At 36.8% G+C, this 16,618-nt stretch overlaps 1 protein-coding gene across 1 annotated transcript in view; it reads right to left on the bottom strand.

Moving 5' to 3' along the window:
* The window catches only part of SUGCT (succinyl-CoA:glutarate-CoA transferase), a 723,725-nt gene that overhangs the window by 402,914 nt on the left and 304,193 nt on the right, over window positions 1–16,618 (bottom strand). The window contains exons 10-11 of the mRNA XM_063115110.1: window positions 14,485–14,556; window positions 7,744–7,841 (exon numbers count right to left, since the gene is read on the bottom strand). Coding sequence (XP_062971180.1) covers window positions 7,744–7,841; window positions 14,485–14,556 — 170 coding nt within the window. The remainder of the gene's footprint in view (window positions 1–7,743; window positions 7,842–14,484; window positions 14,557–16,618) is intronic.

The following is a 16,618-nucleotide window of genomic DNA, read 5'->3' on the forward strand; positions in this document are numbered from 1 at the left end:
GTAAAGTCAACAGCTTTCAAGAAACCCAAAGATATCCATTAAAACTTTGAAAAACTTATCCATAAAAATGACACAGGAGAACTCAAGGGTGTGTTTTACTTAAGACTTTGAAAACCCTGGCTGAAGCTTTTCATGGAGGCTATTAACACAGCGTAGCACCTAAGGAACACACAAATTGTTTCCTTCTTTTTAAAATTCCAGCCACTAATGCAAGGAATAACTCAAGTGGAGTGCTCACAGTCCCAAATTCATGGTCCACACTGAAGAACAAGTGTCTCTTGAAAGGGAAAAGAATATGGACTATTAAGGTCCACTTGGTTAAAACAAAAAACTAGCCACCATTAATAAACTTCAATAGGAAAGTAGCACAAAGTTAAATATATTCCTAAGACTTGTGAGCTCTTTTCAGTTTTTCGAAAGTTGAATGGAAATTATTTATCTACCTACAATGAGGCCATACAGGTCAACAGAAATGTCATGCTTGACTTTTGCTAAAATTAAATCAAATTGGTACAATAATACTAGTTGTATCATCCTAATCAAGATTTCTGGCTATTAAATAGAACTTTATTAAATAAAAATTGTGAAAGTTGATTTTCATAATAATTACAGTTTGGGAGAAAATAATCACTCAAAAACGTGGGGTTCATGAATTAAAAAATGATATAGAATTTGGATGGTAAAAAATTGGGGAACTATAATTTATGGTTCTCAAGGATTGAGATTCTCCTCAAACAGACGGAGCACTCTTGCATGCTCAGCAATGTGCTAGCTGCTTTCATACTTGTTCCATTTTTTAATTCACACTGTGAGGTAGGTATCATTACTTGCATCTGGTATATGAGAACCTGAGGCTCAAGGCAATCAGGGGACTTACTGAAGAACACAGGGTTGGTCAGTGGAAGACTGGGGTCTCAATTCAGGTCTTCTGACATTCCTTGATCATAATACGAGCCTCCCTGGTTAGTTCAAAGTCCTCATTTCCTGCTACCACTGCTATCTTCTTTTGGTTTTGTAGGACCTGATATTGGGGATCTTACCTCTTTCCCATTGGCCAGTACCACCATACTTGGACAGCTTTGTCCATAATTGGTTTACACATTCACAAACTGAAAGGATATTTTACTGAGTGCCAGTAAAACAAATAGATACTAGAAATAAAAATCAAAAAGACATAGTCTCTGCCTTAAGAAATTTACTGTCTTGTCAAGGAGAAAGAGAAGCAAATACCTGATGACAACTGAGTGCCACAGAAGCTTTGACGCAGCAGCACAGGAGCGGCCGCTCATTACCGGCAAGCGAGGCAGGAAAAGCTCCTGGAACTTGTGCTTTTGTTAAAGGCCAGTGAGATGAAGAAGCTCCATCATTTTAGTGTAAAGCAATAAGCAGATGGGACGACACAGAGGATTAGAAGACCAGGCCACACTGTAAGGAGCAGCAAGTGGTTGTGTGTGGCTGGAGCAAGGCAACAAGGTGGGAGATGCAATTACATGTGTTAAGGTAAGTGATTTAAACTTTATTCTTAAAGCAGCAGAGAGTCCTAGAAAGACCTAGGCAGGGAAGTGGAATGATAAAATTTGCCAATGGTACCAAGACATTTCTTTTAATTAAAATAAAATTCAGGCATCTTTGAAGTTACAGTCCCTCCATCAACAGCCTAGAAATATTCCAGGTCCAACACTCCAATATTCCATACAAATCTATTAAAAATAATTTGATAACAAATTGAGAAAATGATCAGATTAGAGGAAGGTCTTTAATAAACTCTTGATTCAACTCAGCAAATATTTGTTGAGCACCTCTGTTTAGAAGGCCCTCAAATACGGCATTTAATTTCACAATGTTTTAATATAGTAAACTCTGAGTATAAGTAAATATTCAATTATATATCAGAAATTTAAGGAAAAAATCAAATCATCAAAACTAAAAATTATTTATTTTACTAAAGAAATTGCCAAAGCATTTTAAAAGTGGAATTTATCTAACGCTGTCAGTTTTATTTATGACAACTTAGCATAACCAACTTCTCTGAATGCTTTCACTAGGACTACATTGACATACACTGGCTTTACATGTGTAACACTTTTTCAAAAGCAGTTTAAAAGTTGTCATCAGTGTCTTTCCAAACTGCTTTTTTTCTTCTCCCTTGATTTTTTTTTTTTATTACTATCAAATTATACTTAGGCCAATGTTTCCTTCTGTGAACTCATTTTCTTCCTCCCCTACCTTCAAGACTCACCTCACGGGAATAACTGGGTAGGGGACAAGGGATATAATCACAATTTGTGGTAATGGACGTGCTGCCCGTATAGATCTGGCCATCACATCTTAGGCACGAGTGGTGACAATTGGCTTTGTACCCCATGAATATTCATAACCAATAGAAAGAAAGAAAGAAAAGAAAGAAAGAAAGAAAGAAAGAAAGAAAGAAAGAAAGAAAGAAAGAAAGAAAGAAAGAAAGAAAGAAAGAAAGAAAGAAAGAAAGAAAGAAAGAAAGAAAGAAAGAAAGAAAGAAAGAAAGAAAGAAAAGAAAGGGAAAAAAAAAAAGACTCACCTCAGGTGGCACACTGTCTCCAGGAAGCCTTCCCTGACTCACCCAGAATATAATTGCCCCTTTTCTGGGCATATGCCTACCTTGGCACTTCCTATACACTACTTAAGCCATTTCTTTGTTTGTTTTCCTAATTAGACTATGAGCTCCTCCAGAGCCCAGGCCTCATCTTTCACCTCTGAATCTGTGGGACCAGGTACACAGTCAGTGGCTAATAAACGTTGGTGAAGAGAGGAAGAAGGAGGGAATAAAATGAATTTTATTTCTATATTCTCCATCATTTCTCTTGTCCTTCATCCCCATTTCATGTCTTCCAATTATTTCTCGCCAACCACTAATATATCATCTTTATCCTCCTCTTCTTACTTGCAATGTACATCACAAGAACATTCGCTCTTTCTTTTGAGGTCCTAACTATCGCAAAAATGCTCCTCTGGTGTGTCAGTAGCACGGGTGCAAAAGTCTGCTGCTCCTTAGCATTGCAAAGAAAGGGTTTGCTTTATCTGGCCCTGATTAGTCTCCATCTTCTCTTCCGAGTTTTAGCTAGGGAATTTTAACATGCTTTAGTTTTACCTAGTTTTCAATGTTAGCAGCTGGGTAAACAAACTTTCTGCAACACCCTGGATAAAATGGCAAGCTCCAGGGAAAATTCTTCCACCTTTAAATGAAAAAAAAAAAAAAAAGATTTGCTCAGAGCCATGGCTGGGGAATAGTAACAGCTGAGAGCACATAAGGGGAAGTGTGTGTGCTGGCTGTGGAAAACACTGCTGATGACCAAAACAGGCAGCCGCCGATGAGGCCGACCACTCCCAGAGAGTAGCGTCAAACTGCACTTAGCTAGAATAACAGAGAGGTGAGGTAAATGACTGACATCTCTGGTAGCACTTTCAAAAGAGTCTGCGAATTTCATAGGCGAACACAAAGGGAATCATCTGATTCTAAAAAATTTAAATGAATGCTTACCACGGACAGGAAAGGAAGTACTCAAAAATTGCTCAAGAAAAATACTTTGGAAGGAAGATATTGAAACACAAGAGGAAATTCACATGTATATTTAGGACAGCAGACTTTGTAAAAATCCATAAATGCTTCTGTTTTCACTTTTAAATATCAAGTTGGGTGTGAGGGCTCAGAGGTTTTTTTTTAAATAAATGCAGTGAGTCCATCATTCCTAGAGTTTGTTTTTAAAGTTACTGGCAGTGCAAATTCACTCTCACAAATCCATCTACATTTTTACATATTTTAAAGATTTTCTAAAATAAAAATATAGGCTGAGGAAAGCGCCTATGAGCATTAAAGAACAGTGCTTATGATGTAATGTTTAATAGCAAACAAAGGCAAAAACATGGTATACTCACATGGTAATGTAGTTACTATTACTAAAATACACTTTCACTATAGAAGTAACTGGCAAACCACACTAAAAAAAACTGCAGCATGTGCAAGTACATCAACAAGCTCAAAAAAAGACAAAAAGACAATAAGTAACAGGCACAGACTGTAGATGCAATACTTTTGTAAAACAAAAAATTTTTCACAAGGTTATATGAAAAATATGGAAAACTAACTTCTTAGGTTCATCAAAACAAATGGGTGAAAGGGTTAAAAAACGACAACAAAAGAAACATGTCTTCTGGAAAGTCAGCAAGGGTTACCCTAAAGAAAGGAGAGCAAGGGTTTTTGTCTATTTTTTAATGCTATACTGCTGGTGCTCAGAACAGTTCTTAGCATATAGTAGGTGTCTGATAAATATTTAAGGAATAAATGAGTGCATGAGCGAATGGGAAACCGACAGCACTTACACTCTGAGGTCACTCTGGTCTCTGCAGGTGAGAAGGGAGGTCTTGCTGACTCCACATTACAGGAACACTTTGAACTTTCTACCAGGTAGAGTATTCCCTTTAAGACTTCTCTTCAGGTTAGACAGAAAATAGAAGCTGCTGCTAAGTAAACCCATTTTATGACCAAAAAGAAAAAAATCCTTTATTTTACGAGTTTAAGGAACTCCTTTGTCATAAGGGCTATCACACCTTTCACAACACATTTCCTGAACCCACTCTTACTGCCCAGCTCAGGCACAGCGCCCTCTGCCGCCTCCTGCTCCCGTTCCCCGCAGGCATCTGCTCAAACGTCACTTCATCACAGAGGCCCTCTCTGACCAGGGTAAACAAGATCACCAGCCTCACACCCAGCTGTTGGCACTCTTCTTTTCCCTTACCTGTGTTATTTTTCACCAATTTACTTTGTTTCAGTCACTTCTCTACCCCCAATGCTTGCAACAGTGCCTACTATATCATAAGGAGTCAAAAAAATTTGAGTGAATAAACAAACAAGGACACAGTAACATTTCATATGCCACTTTGGGGAGGCAATATGATATATGGAAAAAGTGTGGCCTTTTGAATTCCATTTCTAATTAACTATTCACTATGTGCCTGACCTTGAGACTAACCTTCTTAAACTTCAGAATTCTCATCTGTAAATAGCAATAATAGTAATGCTTATCTGGCATGTACTTGGAATCCACCAAATGCTGGTTTCTCTCCTTCCTTTCTCCTTGCGTCTTTTTGTAGATGAGTGCTGTTAGAAAACAAACTTATAGTGATTCACAAGTCCTGAGATATCTGTGAAATGAAAGGAACAATGTGCTGAGCAAGACCAGAATGCTGAGCAGACCCCTGAGCTACATCACCCCCAACAACAATCAATACTGATGGTGCTTGTGTTTGATAACTGATAGGCTGAACATTGGGCACAAAAAGGACACCTTCTTTCCTACAGCTGCTGTCCTCCAACTGAGAACCCAGATAGAAATATTAGAGGGTGGTTTCATGGAGATGTAGAATTGGCCTTGAAGAATGACTGTGTTTCAGAATAATGGTAAGTCTGGGAAGCACTGCAAAGAGAAAACAAAAGAAACCAAATGGGAGTGTAGCTGGAGCAGGGGCTTTCTAATTAAAGTGTATTAAGATAAAAGGTGGACAGGAAAGGTGATGTCAGATTGTGGAGGACCCTGAATGTCAAACTGAAGAGACTAGACTTAATCCTGTAATTCACTGACAGCCACCAAGGTTTTTGAATATTGGAAAAACACAGAATCATATAATAAAAATGGCAAATTTTAAAGCATTCACAGAGACTTCTAAGCACTAAACAGTACTAATGAATCCAGTGACATCTGTTCAAAAAAACAAATGACAAGGTTATAAATGGGAATATATCTTCCCTGATCATCACTATTTGATCCACCATGAAGGGGAAGAGACTTGAGCTGGAAGAGACTTGCAGAACGGCAAGCCATAAGAGAGTACCAAAAAAATGTCAACACACTAGCAGAAGAGAGCACAAAAGCTGGTCTCCAAGCAACCAAGGGCTCTGTGGTCTACATTTTAATAGCAGTACCTATGATGATGTGACCTCCCTATCAAATTTCCTCTCTTAAGACTACACCCTAGTCCCTTCCTTGTAGTTTGATTCCTTATTCCTTGTTGAATCTGAATAAAAATGTAACATCCTCATGGGTTAAACTCTCACTTCTGTGTATAAGAGTAGAAAGAAGGTGACGGATTATTTGATCACCCCAAAGAGGAAAAATAGAAACTAATCTGTTACAGATGCTGCTAAAAGTCTTTCCACAGTTGAATCTATAACAAAATTTAGCAAGGAATAAAAGTTTTAGGACACAGGAAACCAATGGCTTAACTTTGTGGTTCTTGAAGCTATAAAGTGCTGGCAACTAAATAACAAGATGACACTTGTATCTGCCTAGGTTTTATATTTTCTTGGGATCTCTTCTCACAGCATGGACATGATTTATTTAGACTATCAAAGAGCTTTTGATAAGGTTCTCACAAGTGGCTATTATTGAAACTTGGTAACCATGGTGTGAAAGGAAAAAGTCATATCAATGAGTTAAATGAATTAAAAATGCCTGAGAGGCAAAGAGGCAAAAAGCAGAAATAAATGGCCAATTCTCATGTGGAGAGAGGTTAATCAAAGAGGGCTCTGGGGCTTTGCAGCAGAATCTGAGTTATATTTAACTAATGACCAGGAAAGGGGCGCTCAATTCTCATTCCCCCACTCTGTGTGTATCAGTCTCACACACAGAGCCCCATTGATGTGAAGAGCATTTGGCACATGGAGGAGATACAAGCAGCATCGAGAAGTGGTATTTAAAATCCAGGAAAGAACAAACAGGTAAATGAATGTTGACTCAGACACTCATATAGAGATCCCCAAATATAAAGAACAGAAATAAAAATAACATCAGCAGAATTCTATTTTCTAAGAACTTTGATATACACTACATAGGAACACATGGACCTTTTCAAAAGGCTAGATACGGTATTGGAACAAAAGTACCTAATTTATTGGTATGATGAGAGCAAATTTTCAATAATGAAGAACAGCTATGTGGGTGTTTAGATCCACAAAACCCACAAAGCTTATTTCTACAAATTGAAGAGAAGTTTAGAAACAAACAAAAGTGAAACTGAAAGGAAAGAATAACTATTACTTTTATTTTTTGAGTCAAACTTGAAAACTTGGTACAGGTTTTACAAAAGCATAACCTAACATGAATAAAATAATTTGGAAATTAAATACTCTAATTCATTAACATTAATATTTTATGACCTATTACTCAATCTGGCATTTTCAATGACACAGAATCATCACAATGATGCACAGGAGGGGCTCAGAAAAGCCAACAACATCTTGACCTTACCTCCCTTTGCCTTAGTTTCCTTACCTGTAAAATGGCAATAACAAAACTTACTCCAAAGGATAATTATAAAAGTTAAATGAGATAATATATATGGAATATTTAACACAATAAAAGTATAAAATAATGTTTATTAATGTTATTATTGTTGTTATTACTACTTATAATATACTTACCCAAACAGTTATAGACCACAGTGAAGCAACCTAATTCAAGTCACTGTGACTTTCTTATATATATCATTGTTATGAATCAGTCTTTAATAAAACATATAAAATGCTTTAAAATGCATTTGAACAAAATATATATATATATGTAGCTTTAAAACATCTTTCCACTAATTAGTTTTGTGAAATGGAAGAGAATAACAAGTTAATCTAATTTAAAAAAAAAAAAAAACCACAAAACACCAGATAAATGTTTATTACATATCTATTCTTAAATGTATGAATACTAGATACAAGCTTACCGTGCAGATAGTATTTTAATAAGCTCTTTTCTATTCTGTACCCGAAGGTGGTTAGTCTTATACTTGGAGTCATCAATCAACTCAGGCAAATTCAAGATCTAAAAAGGAAAAATAATTTTAAATTTTAATTTACAAGTTTTCTATGTACCTGTCTCTGGGTGCTAGTATTCAGGGATTATCACTCCCTTCTCACAAGCATTCCTTGCTGGTCTTTATGTCTCTCAACAAAGGGATATGAAGGGAGCAATCACACAATTAGGATGGATCGGGTTTGTCGCTTATAAGAGGTTTTTACTACATTTAAGCATGTATGCCTACCTATGGGAGCACAGAAAAAGAGCTGTCAGATCCCCATTGAAAAAATAAAAATAAAAAATAAAAAAGTCTTGTCCACAGGATGTAGGGAGAAAGATACAAAATCAGGTAAAACTGACCTAATTCTGAGAAACAATATCATATAAAGGCCACAAACAACATATATCTTACAGGTTCACTTATTTGTTCCACATATAAATAAAATAGTATTATCTGTCTCAGAAGTCCTATCCAGGATGTTGTACAAGGTGCTAAAATAAAAAGAAAACATATACATTCGCCCAAATGCTCATCATTAAAACAATGCCAAATTAAAAGATCTTCCTATACAAGTGTCGCTATTTTTCCTTAGTATGTTTCCCTGAAGGAATACTGACTAGAAATGCTTTTATATACTTCCTCTTTTGTTCCTCCCCAATAAGGGGAAAATCTATCTTGCAAGTCCCTTTGGACATCTTGCAATTTTAACAAGACCATAATGAAAGTACCAAGTGGATTTGGAATGGAAAAGAAGTTTTAAGAAGAATGTGTGGAGGCAGTGTTTGGCAGTTGCATTGGAAAGTCAGAGGAGCATTTACGGGCTGGGGGCAGGCCATGTGGCCTAGAGAAAGCTTCACTGCCTTTATTAATGTATTTGCTTTCAATATAAACATTTAATGGTTTCATTTGTTTCCCACAGTTTAAATAAAATCAATCCATTAATCATCTTACAAAGGAGAGAGAAGTAAAGAGGATTCCCCGGAGAAAAGAAACCATCTCAATGGTGTAATTTCTCTTTCACATGTTCCACTTATTCATTTCCTTTAGGAATAATAAAGACAGCCTTACTCTCCCAGATTTTAAAAAGCGACACATACAGTGCCCTTTCTAGAAACCTTCCTGTCACCACACCTGATTTCAGAATTGGCCTCAAGTCATGTCCAGCAGTCAGAAACCTCCCTCCCTAAAGGTGCATAAGTCATTTTAAGAAAAAAGCAAGTACCTTCACTAAATCCCAAGTTTAATTTATAAATCTGGCCTTACCCAGAATATGCTATCAGCTACATAAAAAAAAACTAGAGTGACTGCATCCAAGGGTAACTGGGATGCCCATGACTCCTCTGTATTTGACTTATTGGACCTCTTTTCTCTTTCAAAGTTGGTGTGAAACAGTAGGTCAAAGTAATTATCCTTCTGTCTTCAGCTATGCTGACTAACACATGAAATGTTTCTAGAGACAGCTTCAAGAGCTGTGATCATAACCATTCTTCAGGTGCCTGAAAAAGAGTGCTGCCTGGGAATAAAATAAAACAACAATGTATGTAAAAATGCTGACATGTTACGCACTAAATAAATGTGAAGTATTCCAACTAGGTACTGTTTCCCACAAAAGAAATAATAAAGCATATGTTCATTTAAACATGAAGGAAAAGAGGGAGAAAAAGAGGGAGGGCCCCATGAAAACTGAAGCGACATGGTAACATCTACATACACTGAAAATCACATTAGACAATATCTTAACGTTTGCTTTCACCCATCAAACATACTTCAAATAATTCATGAGAATATTATATTCACCAGATATTTACTACTTGTGTTGATCTTTCTTCATTCCTGGTGTTCCCAGTTTTCTTCTGACATCATTTACAGAAGGTAAAAGAACTTCCTTTGAAAATTCTTTTAGAGTAGTCATCTGGCTACAAAATCTCTTAGCTTCCTTAACAGGAGAATGTCTTCATTTAACCTTCAGTTATTAAGGATATTTCTACTGAAGTTTTAAATCTGGGTTGGCAGTTCCTTCCTTCCAGCCTTTTAAACATGCTGTGCCCTCTCTTTCTGGAAGCTCTGTAGTTTCTGACAAGAAATCTGCAGTCAACTGAGTCGTTGTTCCCCACAGGTAATGGGTGCTTTCAAGATTTTTGTATTTGTCTTTAGTTTCAGCAGTTAGTTTTTGATATATTTAGGCACAGATTTCTTTGAGTTCATCCCATTTGATTTTGCAAAAATTATTAAATCTATATGCTTTTATCTTTCAGCAAATTTGGGAAGTTTTCAGCCATTATTTCTCGGAAATTTTTTTCAGCATGTACTCTTTCTCTTCTCCTAAGATTACAATTACGTAAATATTGGACTTTTTGTTATTGTCCCACAGGCCCCTGAGAATCTGTTCTTTCTTTTTTTAAGTAGGAACAGCTATCTTTTTTTCCCTGTGCTGTTCAGATTGAATAATTTCTACTGATCTATCTTCAAGTTCCTTGACTGTTTCCTCTGTCATCTCCATTGTGCTACTGAGTTCATCCAGCGAAGTGTTTTTATTTCTTGGTTATTTTATTTTTCAGTTCTAAAATTTCCATTTGGTTCTTCTTCATATCTTCTATCTCTTTGCTGAACATTTTCACTTTCCCATTTGTTTCAACAGTGTCTGTGATGCTTGTTAGAGCATTTTTATAATAGCTGTTGCCTTTGTGAGTTAATTCTAACATCTGTGCTGTCTTGGCATTGGCATTTATTTATTGTCTTTTCTCATGCAAGTTCTGGTTCTTCATACGCTGAGTAATTCTGGACTATATCCTGGACATTTTTAATATTATATTATGGCCTCTGGGTCTTGTTTAAATCCTACAGAGAATTTTTGTTGTTATTGTTTTCAGCAGGCAATTGACCTGGTTAGGTCCAGGCTGCAAGTTCCAACCCACCTTCTGTGTACTTTGACTGTAATGTTGGTTCAGTTTTCAAAGCCTTTGCAGTGCTATTTGAATCTGTCCCGCATATATCCAATTTAATGGTCACATTACAACCTGGGCAGTTGTCTATTTGTTAATTGATTTCTCAAAATCTTTGGTATGCTGATTAGAATCAGACCAGTGCATGTGCAGCTCAGGGGTGAAACCAGGAGTTCATAAACAACTTCAAGGTTGCTTTGCGAAGCTCTTCTCTCTCTGCAGTCTCTCCAGCACTTTCTAGTTCCCTGGGGCTCACTCCTAAGTTGCTTCACTCCCCACCATACTCCCAGGGCGGAGGCCAAGCAGTGGGAGGACAGAGAAAAAAGCAAGAGGACTCACTCTTCTCTTTGGGATCACAGCTCAGCACTAAAAAGGAAAGTTCCTCTTCCTCAGAGTTTGGCTCCTGCTCATCTGCTACTACTACAGGATTACTTGGGGGCTGAGGCATGAGAAAATGGAAAGGAGGAAAAACTGCAGGATTTATACTCTCTCTGACATTATGCTCTCTTTTTCATGCTCCTTGCACCAGAAATAAAGAACATCTCCTGGAACTCAGCTCTGTTGCCTGGTGCCCACTCCCAGGTTTAAGGCTATACTGCATACAGGTAAAGAAGTAACTAGAGAGAAATACTGGTAAACTTACTGCCAGTTTAGAGGTACTTCAAATTCTGGTGTTCTTCCTTAATTCTCCTCCTATTTACTTTTCAGACTCCTCAAATAGAGATTCCATGCATTCTGTCCGGGTCTTATCACTCTGCTCAATGGAACAGGCAGCGACAAGTGTGCTTACTCTAGTCTCCCCAGAACCAGAATCTCCACAACTAATTCTCTTAGGGCCATTTGTTACATGCAGACTACGAGCCAGGACTGTTCTAAGTGTCTGACTTATCTAATTCTTACAAAACCCCACAAGTTATATATTAGTATAGTTATGTATTATAATTTTAATTTTATAATGAGGAGACAGATGCTTAGAAAAGATGAAGTACCTTACCAGAGGTCACCTGACTAGTGACAAGATTCCTACTAGGCCTTAAGAATTATGCTATAACATTCTCACCTGCTCCAAAGTCAACTACAGTGCTTATTAAAATTTAAGATTCTTTTGCCCCACCCCAGACATACTAAATCAAAATCTCTGGGAACAGGGCTCAAGGAGATTCCTCTGCATACTAAAATTGACAACCAATGCATATTGCCTCCAACAGAAGAAGCCTTCGGTCTAAATGACTTGAAAAAGGATGTCAATATACTTCAAATAGGAATACCCATTAGTGTTGGTATCAATCAGCTTAAAATAGCTTACATATGCTCACTTTGCCTACTTTTCTGTATATTTTAAGGGACATAAAATAGAATTTGTTATAAGCCAATGTTCACTTTATACATAGGAAGATTTTCTCAATCCCAAGCCTGGCTCCCATGACAATCCCTGACAATGACAGTTCCCTAACAGGGCCCCTCCCCAAGAAGTATCAGTCAAGGAGTACATCAAATTCCATGCTGGAACAAGACTAAGCATTAAGTAAATTTCACTCATCCATCGCAAACAATACTGCCATGTTTCTCCCCAGTGAAGCCACCTTTCCTGAGTGGACCTTACTTAGCAAAAGAACAATTTTGGTCGGCTCACTGTGAAAAACTGGGGACCTCACCTTCTATTAGGCTAGTCTGAACAATGAACCCCTCGGTAATAGATAAATCTGAATAAAAAATAGTTATAAGAAATTCATTCACTATATATGACTGGGAGGGAAGGAACACCTTGCATCAGCATAGGGGAATAGATGATTTTTCTTAGGTGACAAGTTTACAGGTAAGGATATAATTATGAAGATTAAAAAAGTCAATCAGATTGCAACATTCACTCAGGATGCCTAGTAAATAACACTAAAATCCTGTACACATAAAACATTTCTTCTGAGGATCTCAAAGAGTTTTATAAACATTGCCTTAATGGCTCATAACAGGGATGATCATTTCTAACTCACATATGGGAAAATCAGGGTCAAATACACCATTCTCCAAGGTCCTCCAATAGTCTCCTTTTTAAAAAAATGTGTAAACATACCATAACAATAAGTCATGTTCTAGCACTAAAACTTATGACAAATATTCTGCTTTGAAATAAAAATCTTTTTTAAAAAAACTTCTTACGGATATTTATGAAGAAGTTCAAAAGTTTCAAATTGATCAACAGTAATGAATCAAAACTAAAAAGAATTCAGTACAGTTATTTTCAACAGTGAAGAACATGTCAACCACATAATTTTCTCCCCACCGCACCATCCCCCACTCACCCTTTCTGGAGAGAGAAAACTCCAAAACATATGGCCCAGGAAGAAAATCTGTACTCGTTTATAGCAATGAACTGGCTTTTACATCTCTGCAGTTAGAGTACGCAAATGACTTCACAGGCAACGGCTTCCGTATGTTTCATATTTTTAACATTGACCGTACATAATAAACATTCTTTGATCCCAGATCAAATGTTTGAATCAATTTTCTCTACACTTACTCAGAGTCACCATTATAAAAGCTCCCCTCTTCCCACCTCAGATGTTCCAGCCGTTCCTGCAATTGGAACTATCTCCATTTGTCACCTTCTCCGTGGCACTTCCCCCCTTTGCTGTGGTTTTTGGCTCTGCTTGTTAACCTCCCATACAAAAGAGGCAGTGATAAATAACTGTGGTACATAGTAAGTTAACTACAATAACCAAGATTTCTCTAAGGAATTCAGAGATATCTTTAATGAAACTGAAAATAAAACTGAAAGCACATGGTAAGTACGTGGTTAGTACAAAAACTAACCCTTCTCCAATCGGAAACAAAATCCTCGATAGGTGAGGCCTTTGCCTACATGTCAGAAAAATAAAAATAACAAGGTAAATATATTTTTTAAAAACTAGAATATATTTCTGAGATTACAACTTAAAACTGAACTGATAGCTAAGGCCTTAAATAAAATCAAAAGACCAAAAGTCTAGGTAAATAGTAAAAACATCAAATTAAAAACAATGTCTAGGCCATGATAAAAATTTAGATTATCCCTAACATAAAATTATTCTAAATGATTCCAAGGCCTTTTCTTAAGGCCTTGTTGAGGAGTAACATTGTAAGTATAACCTTAATTCCTAAAACCTTAAAACATGAATTTTTGCAGAAAGGTACTCATTAAACAAAGGTTAATTCGTAGAAAGTTTTAAGTTTTAAAAGACAAATTAATTTTGCAGTAGCTTAACTATACTTGGGCCTAATTAAATTAAACCCGATAGTTTTCAAAAATGAAGGAAGGAAGAGAGGGAAGGAAACAGGCGGGGACAGGAGGAAGGAAGGGAGGAAAAAAATAAATCCCAGTGTTCAAATCCTTTTAAAATTGATTTTTTTTTTTCTTTCCCTTTTTGTTCAAGCTGGTAGACAGGTTAAGTTTTAGGATAATTTAAGTTACCATGATTCTTCATGTCAAATTATAGCCAGATACCACAATTAAAAAAAAAAAAATACTGAGTGTTAATTTAGAACCCTGCCCTTACCATTTATAAGTATGAAAATGGTATACTTTTAGGTCCATTTTCATACTTATAAAAATGGTAAGGGCAGGGAGTCCTAAGTTTGTTATGGATTTAGTATCACTGTTCTAATAAGCAAATCTGAACTCTCCCTGGCTTTGTACAAAATTAACTGTTGCATATATCATCCGCCCATCCCAGTGATTATGGATTACCTTGCACACAGTAGCAAATTGTTGGTTATTTCCTGCTGCAATTACAAGAAAGCCGTCCTTGGTTTTAAAAGCCTAAAATAAATAAATACATACATAAATATATGTTTATATGTTGACAAGACCACAAAAGTTGGTTTTAATTTCTAAAACATCAATACAGAAAGCTCTTTCTAAAGCTACGTTTATAATTAATTTGATATCAACCAATTAGTATTTTTTCGCTTTTACTTGCATAGTTGTTTTCATTTAGAATTTTCAAAGCACTTCCTAGCTCTTCCACTAACTGTAATAACATAGAAAAGAAAAAAAAAAAAGGTGACTGAGAAAAATAAAGAAGATACTGGAGTTTCATTATAACTCATTCCATGAAATTCTGTATACATTACAGAATGGATTAATGTTAAATTTTTCACAGTTTTCTGTTTTGTTTTGTTATTTTCCATTTTTCCTCATAGGTCAAATAACATTGTATGGCAAAAAAGATTGTTTTCTACAAAGTTTTAAAGAAATAGATGAGAAAAATAAGGAACAAAGGAGGGAGGGAGGGAGGAGAGGGATGAGGAAGTCAGAAAGGAAGGAAGGGCGAGTGAGCTGATGGAGTTCCATTTCTTCTTCGAAGATCTCAGATGTGAACTTCTGAGCAATTTTCACTTTTTAGTAGTGAAAATTGACACATCAGGATCTCTCTGGACCTCATGTGGCTTTATGTGCCTGAAAACACCTGTCCCTTTTTGGAGATAGGTTCAGCTGTATAGCCACAGACCCTTAAGTGGTGGGCACTCCCACCACCCCCAACCCTTAGCCATCTGGAGAACTTTTCAGCACCCCCTTCTCCATAGGATCACAGTGCAGTAGGAGGAACCGAATTTGACCACAGAAGGCCTCAATCCTACTTTCCCAAAGTAAATGAGCTCTTCAAATTTCCTTTCTTTCTATGTACAAATTGCTCTGCACCTTCGCCTACTTTTTGTTCACTTACTCCTGAAGTCATGTATCTTATTAACAAGATGACTTCCATCTTCCTTGGCAGGGCTTACCTATACTGCTAACTCTGGTGCTACCATTGACAACATCCTCCAGAACCTGCTCAATCATCTTTCATCCTCTCTTCATTTTCACTGAATCCTTCTCTTCTGCTTACATACAAGCTCAGGCCTCCAATGAAAATATCATTAACAGCAACAAAAAAATTTCCATCAATCCTGACACCTCTCTCAAGCTATCTTGAACCTTTCTGCCTTCCCTCTATCTCAAAATGACATAAAAGTGCCACCTGCCTATACCACCTCGCCAATACCATATTCCGATGCCCTTGGTCATCAGTATTCTTACCCTATCACTAACTAAAACTTACTTTCTTTCACATCTCTCTATTACTGGGTATTGTTAAGCATCCCAACTCTTTCAGGAACTTGTCTCATCTCTAGGCTCTGTCCAGGCTCATCTCCTGTCTCTCTGACCTGTCTTCTCCTCAGACATCAGCAATCCTTCAGTATCTGTCTTTCCCTCACCTATTTCTTGCAGTAGTTAATAGCCACATGTGGCTATTACATTTAAATAAACTAAAATTAAATTAGCCAGTCACAAAAGACGACATATGGTGATTCCATTTTATGAAATGTTCAAAATAGGCAAATTCACAAAGACAGAAAAAAGATGAGTGGCTGCCTCGGGCTGGGGAACTTGGAAAGTTGGGGGGAAATGGGGAGTGACTGCTATTGAGTAGTGGGTCTCTTCTCAGGGTAATAAAAATTGTGGTGATGCTTGTTCAACTATTAATACACTAAAAATCACTGAACTATACACTTTAAATAGGTGAATTGTATGGTATGTGAATTATATCTCAATAAAACTTATTTAAAAATTAAATTATCAATTCAGATCCACAGTCACACTAGTCACATGTCAAACATTCAAAAGCCACACCTGGCTAATGCTACTGCATTAGCCACAAGGACAGAACATCTCCATCATCACAGAAAGTTCCGTTGTACAGCACTGGAGCTGGAAGACTGCTTTTTTCTTCTCTTAGTCTTCCTAGCAGGGCTAACATGATATCTGAAGAATATTAGGCAATTAATAAATGGTTGGCAAATGTTAAGGAATCAATCAAATGATTGCTTCCAGATAACAG

The sequence above is a fragment of the Cynocephalus volans genome, chromosome 11 (assembly GCF_027409185.1).
Source record: "Cynocephalus volans isolate mCynVol1 chromosome 11, mCynVol1.pri, whole genome shotgun sequence".
NCBI lineage: Eukaryota > Metazoa > Chordata > Mammalia > Dermoptera > Cynocephalidae > Cynocephalus > Cynocephalus volans.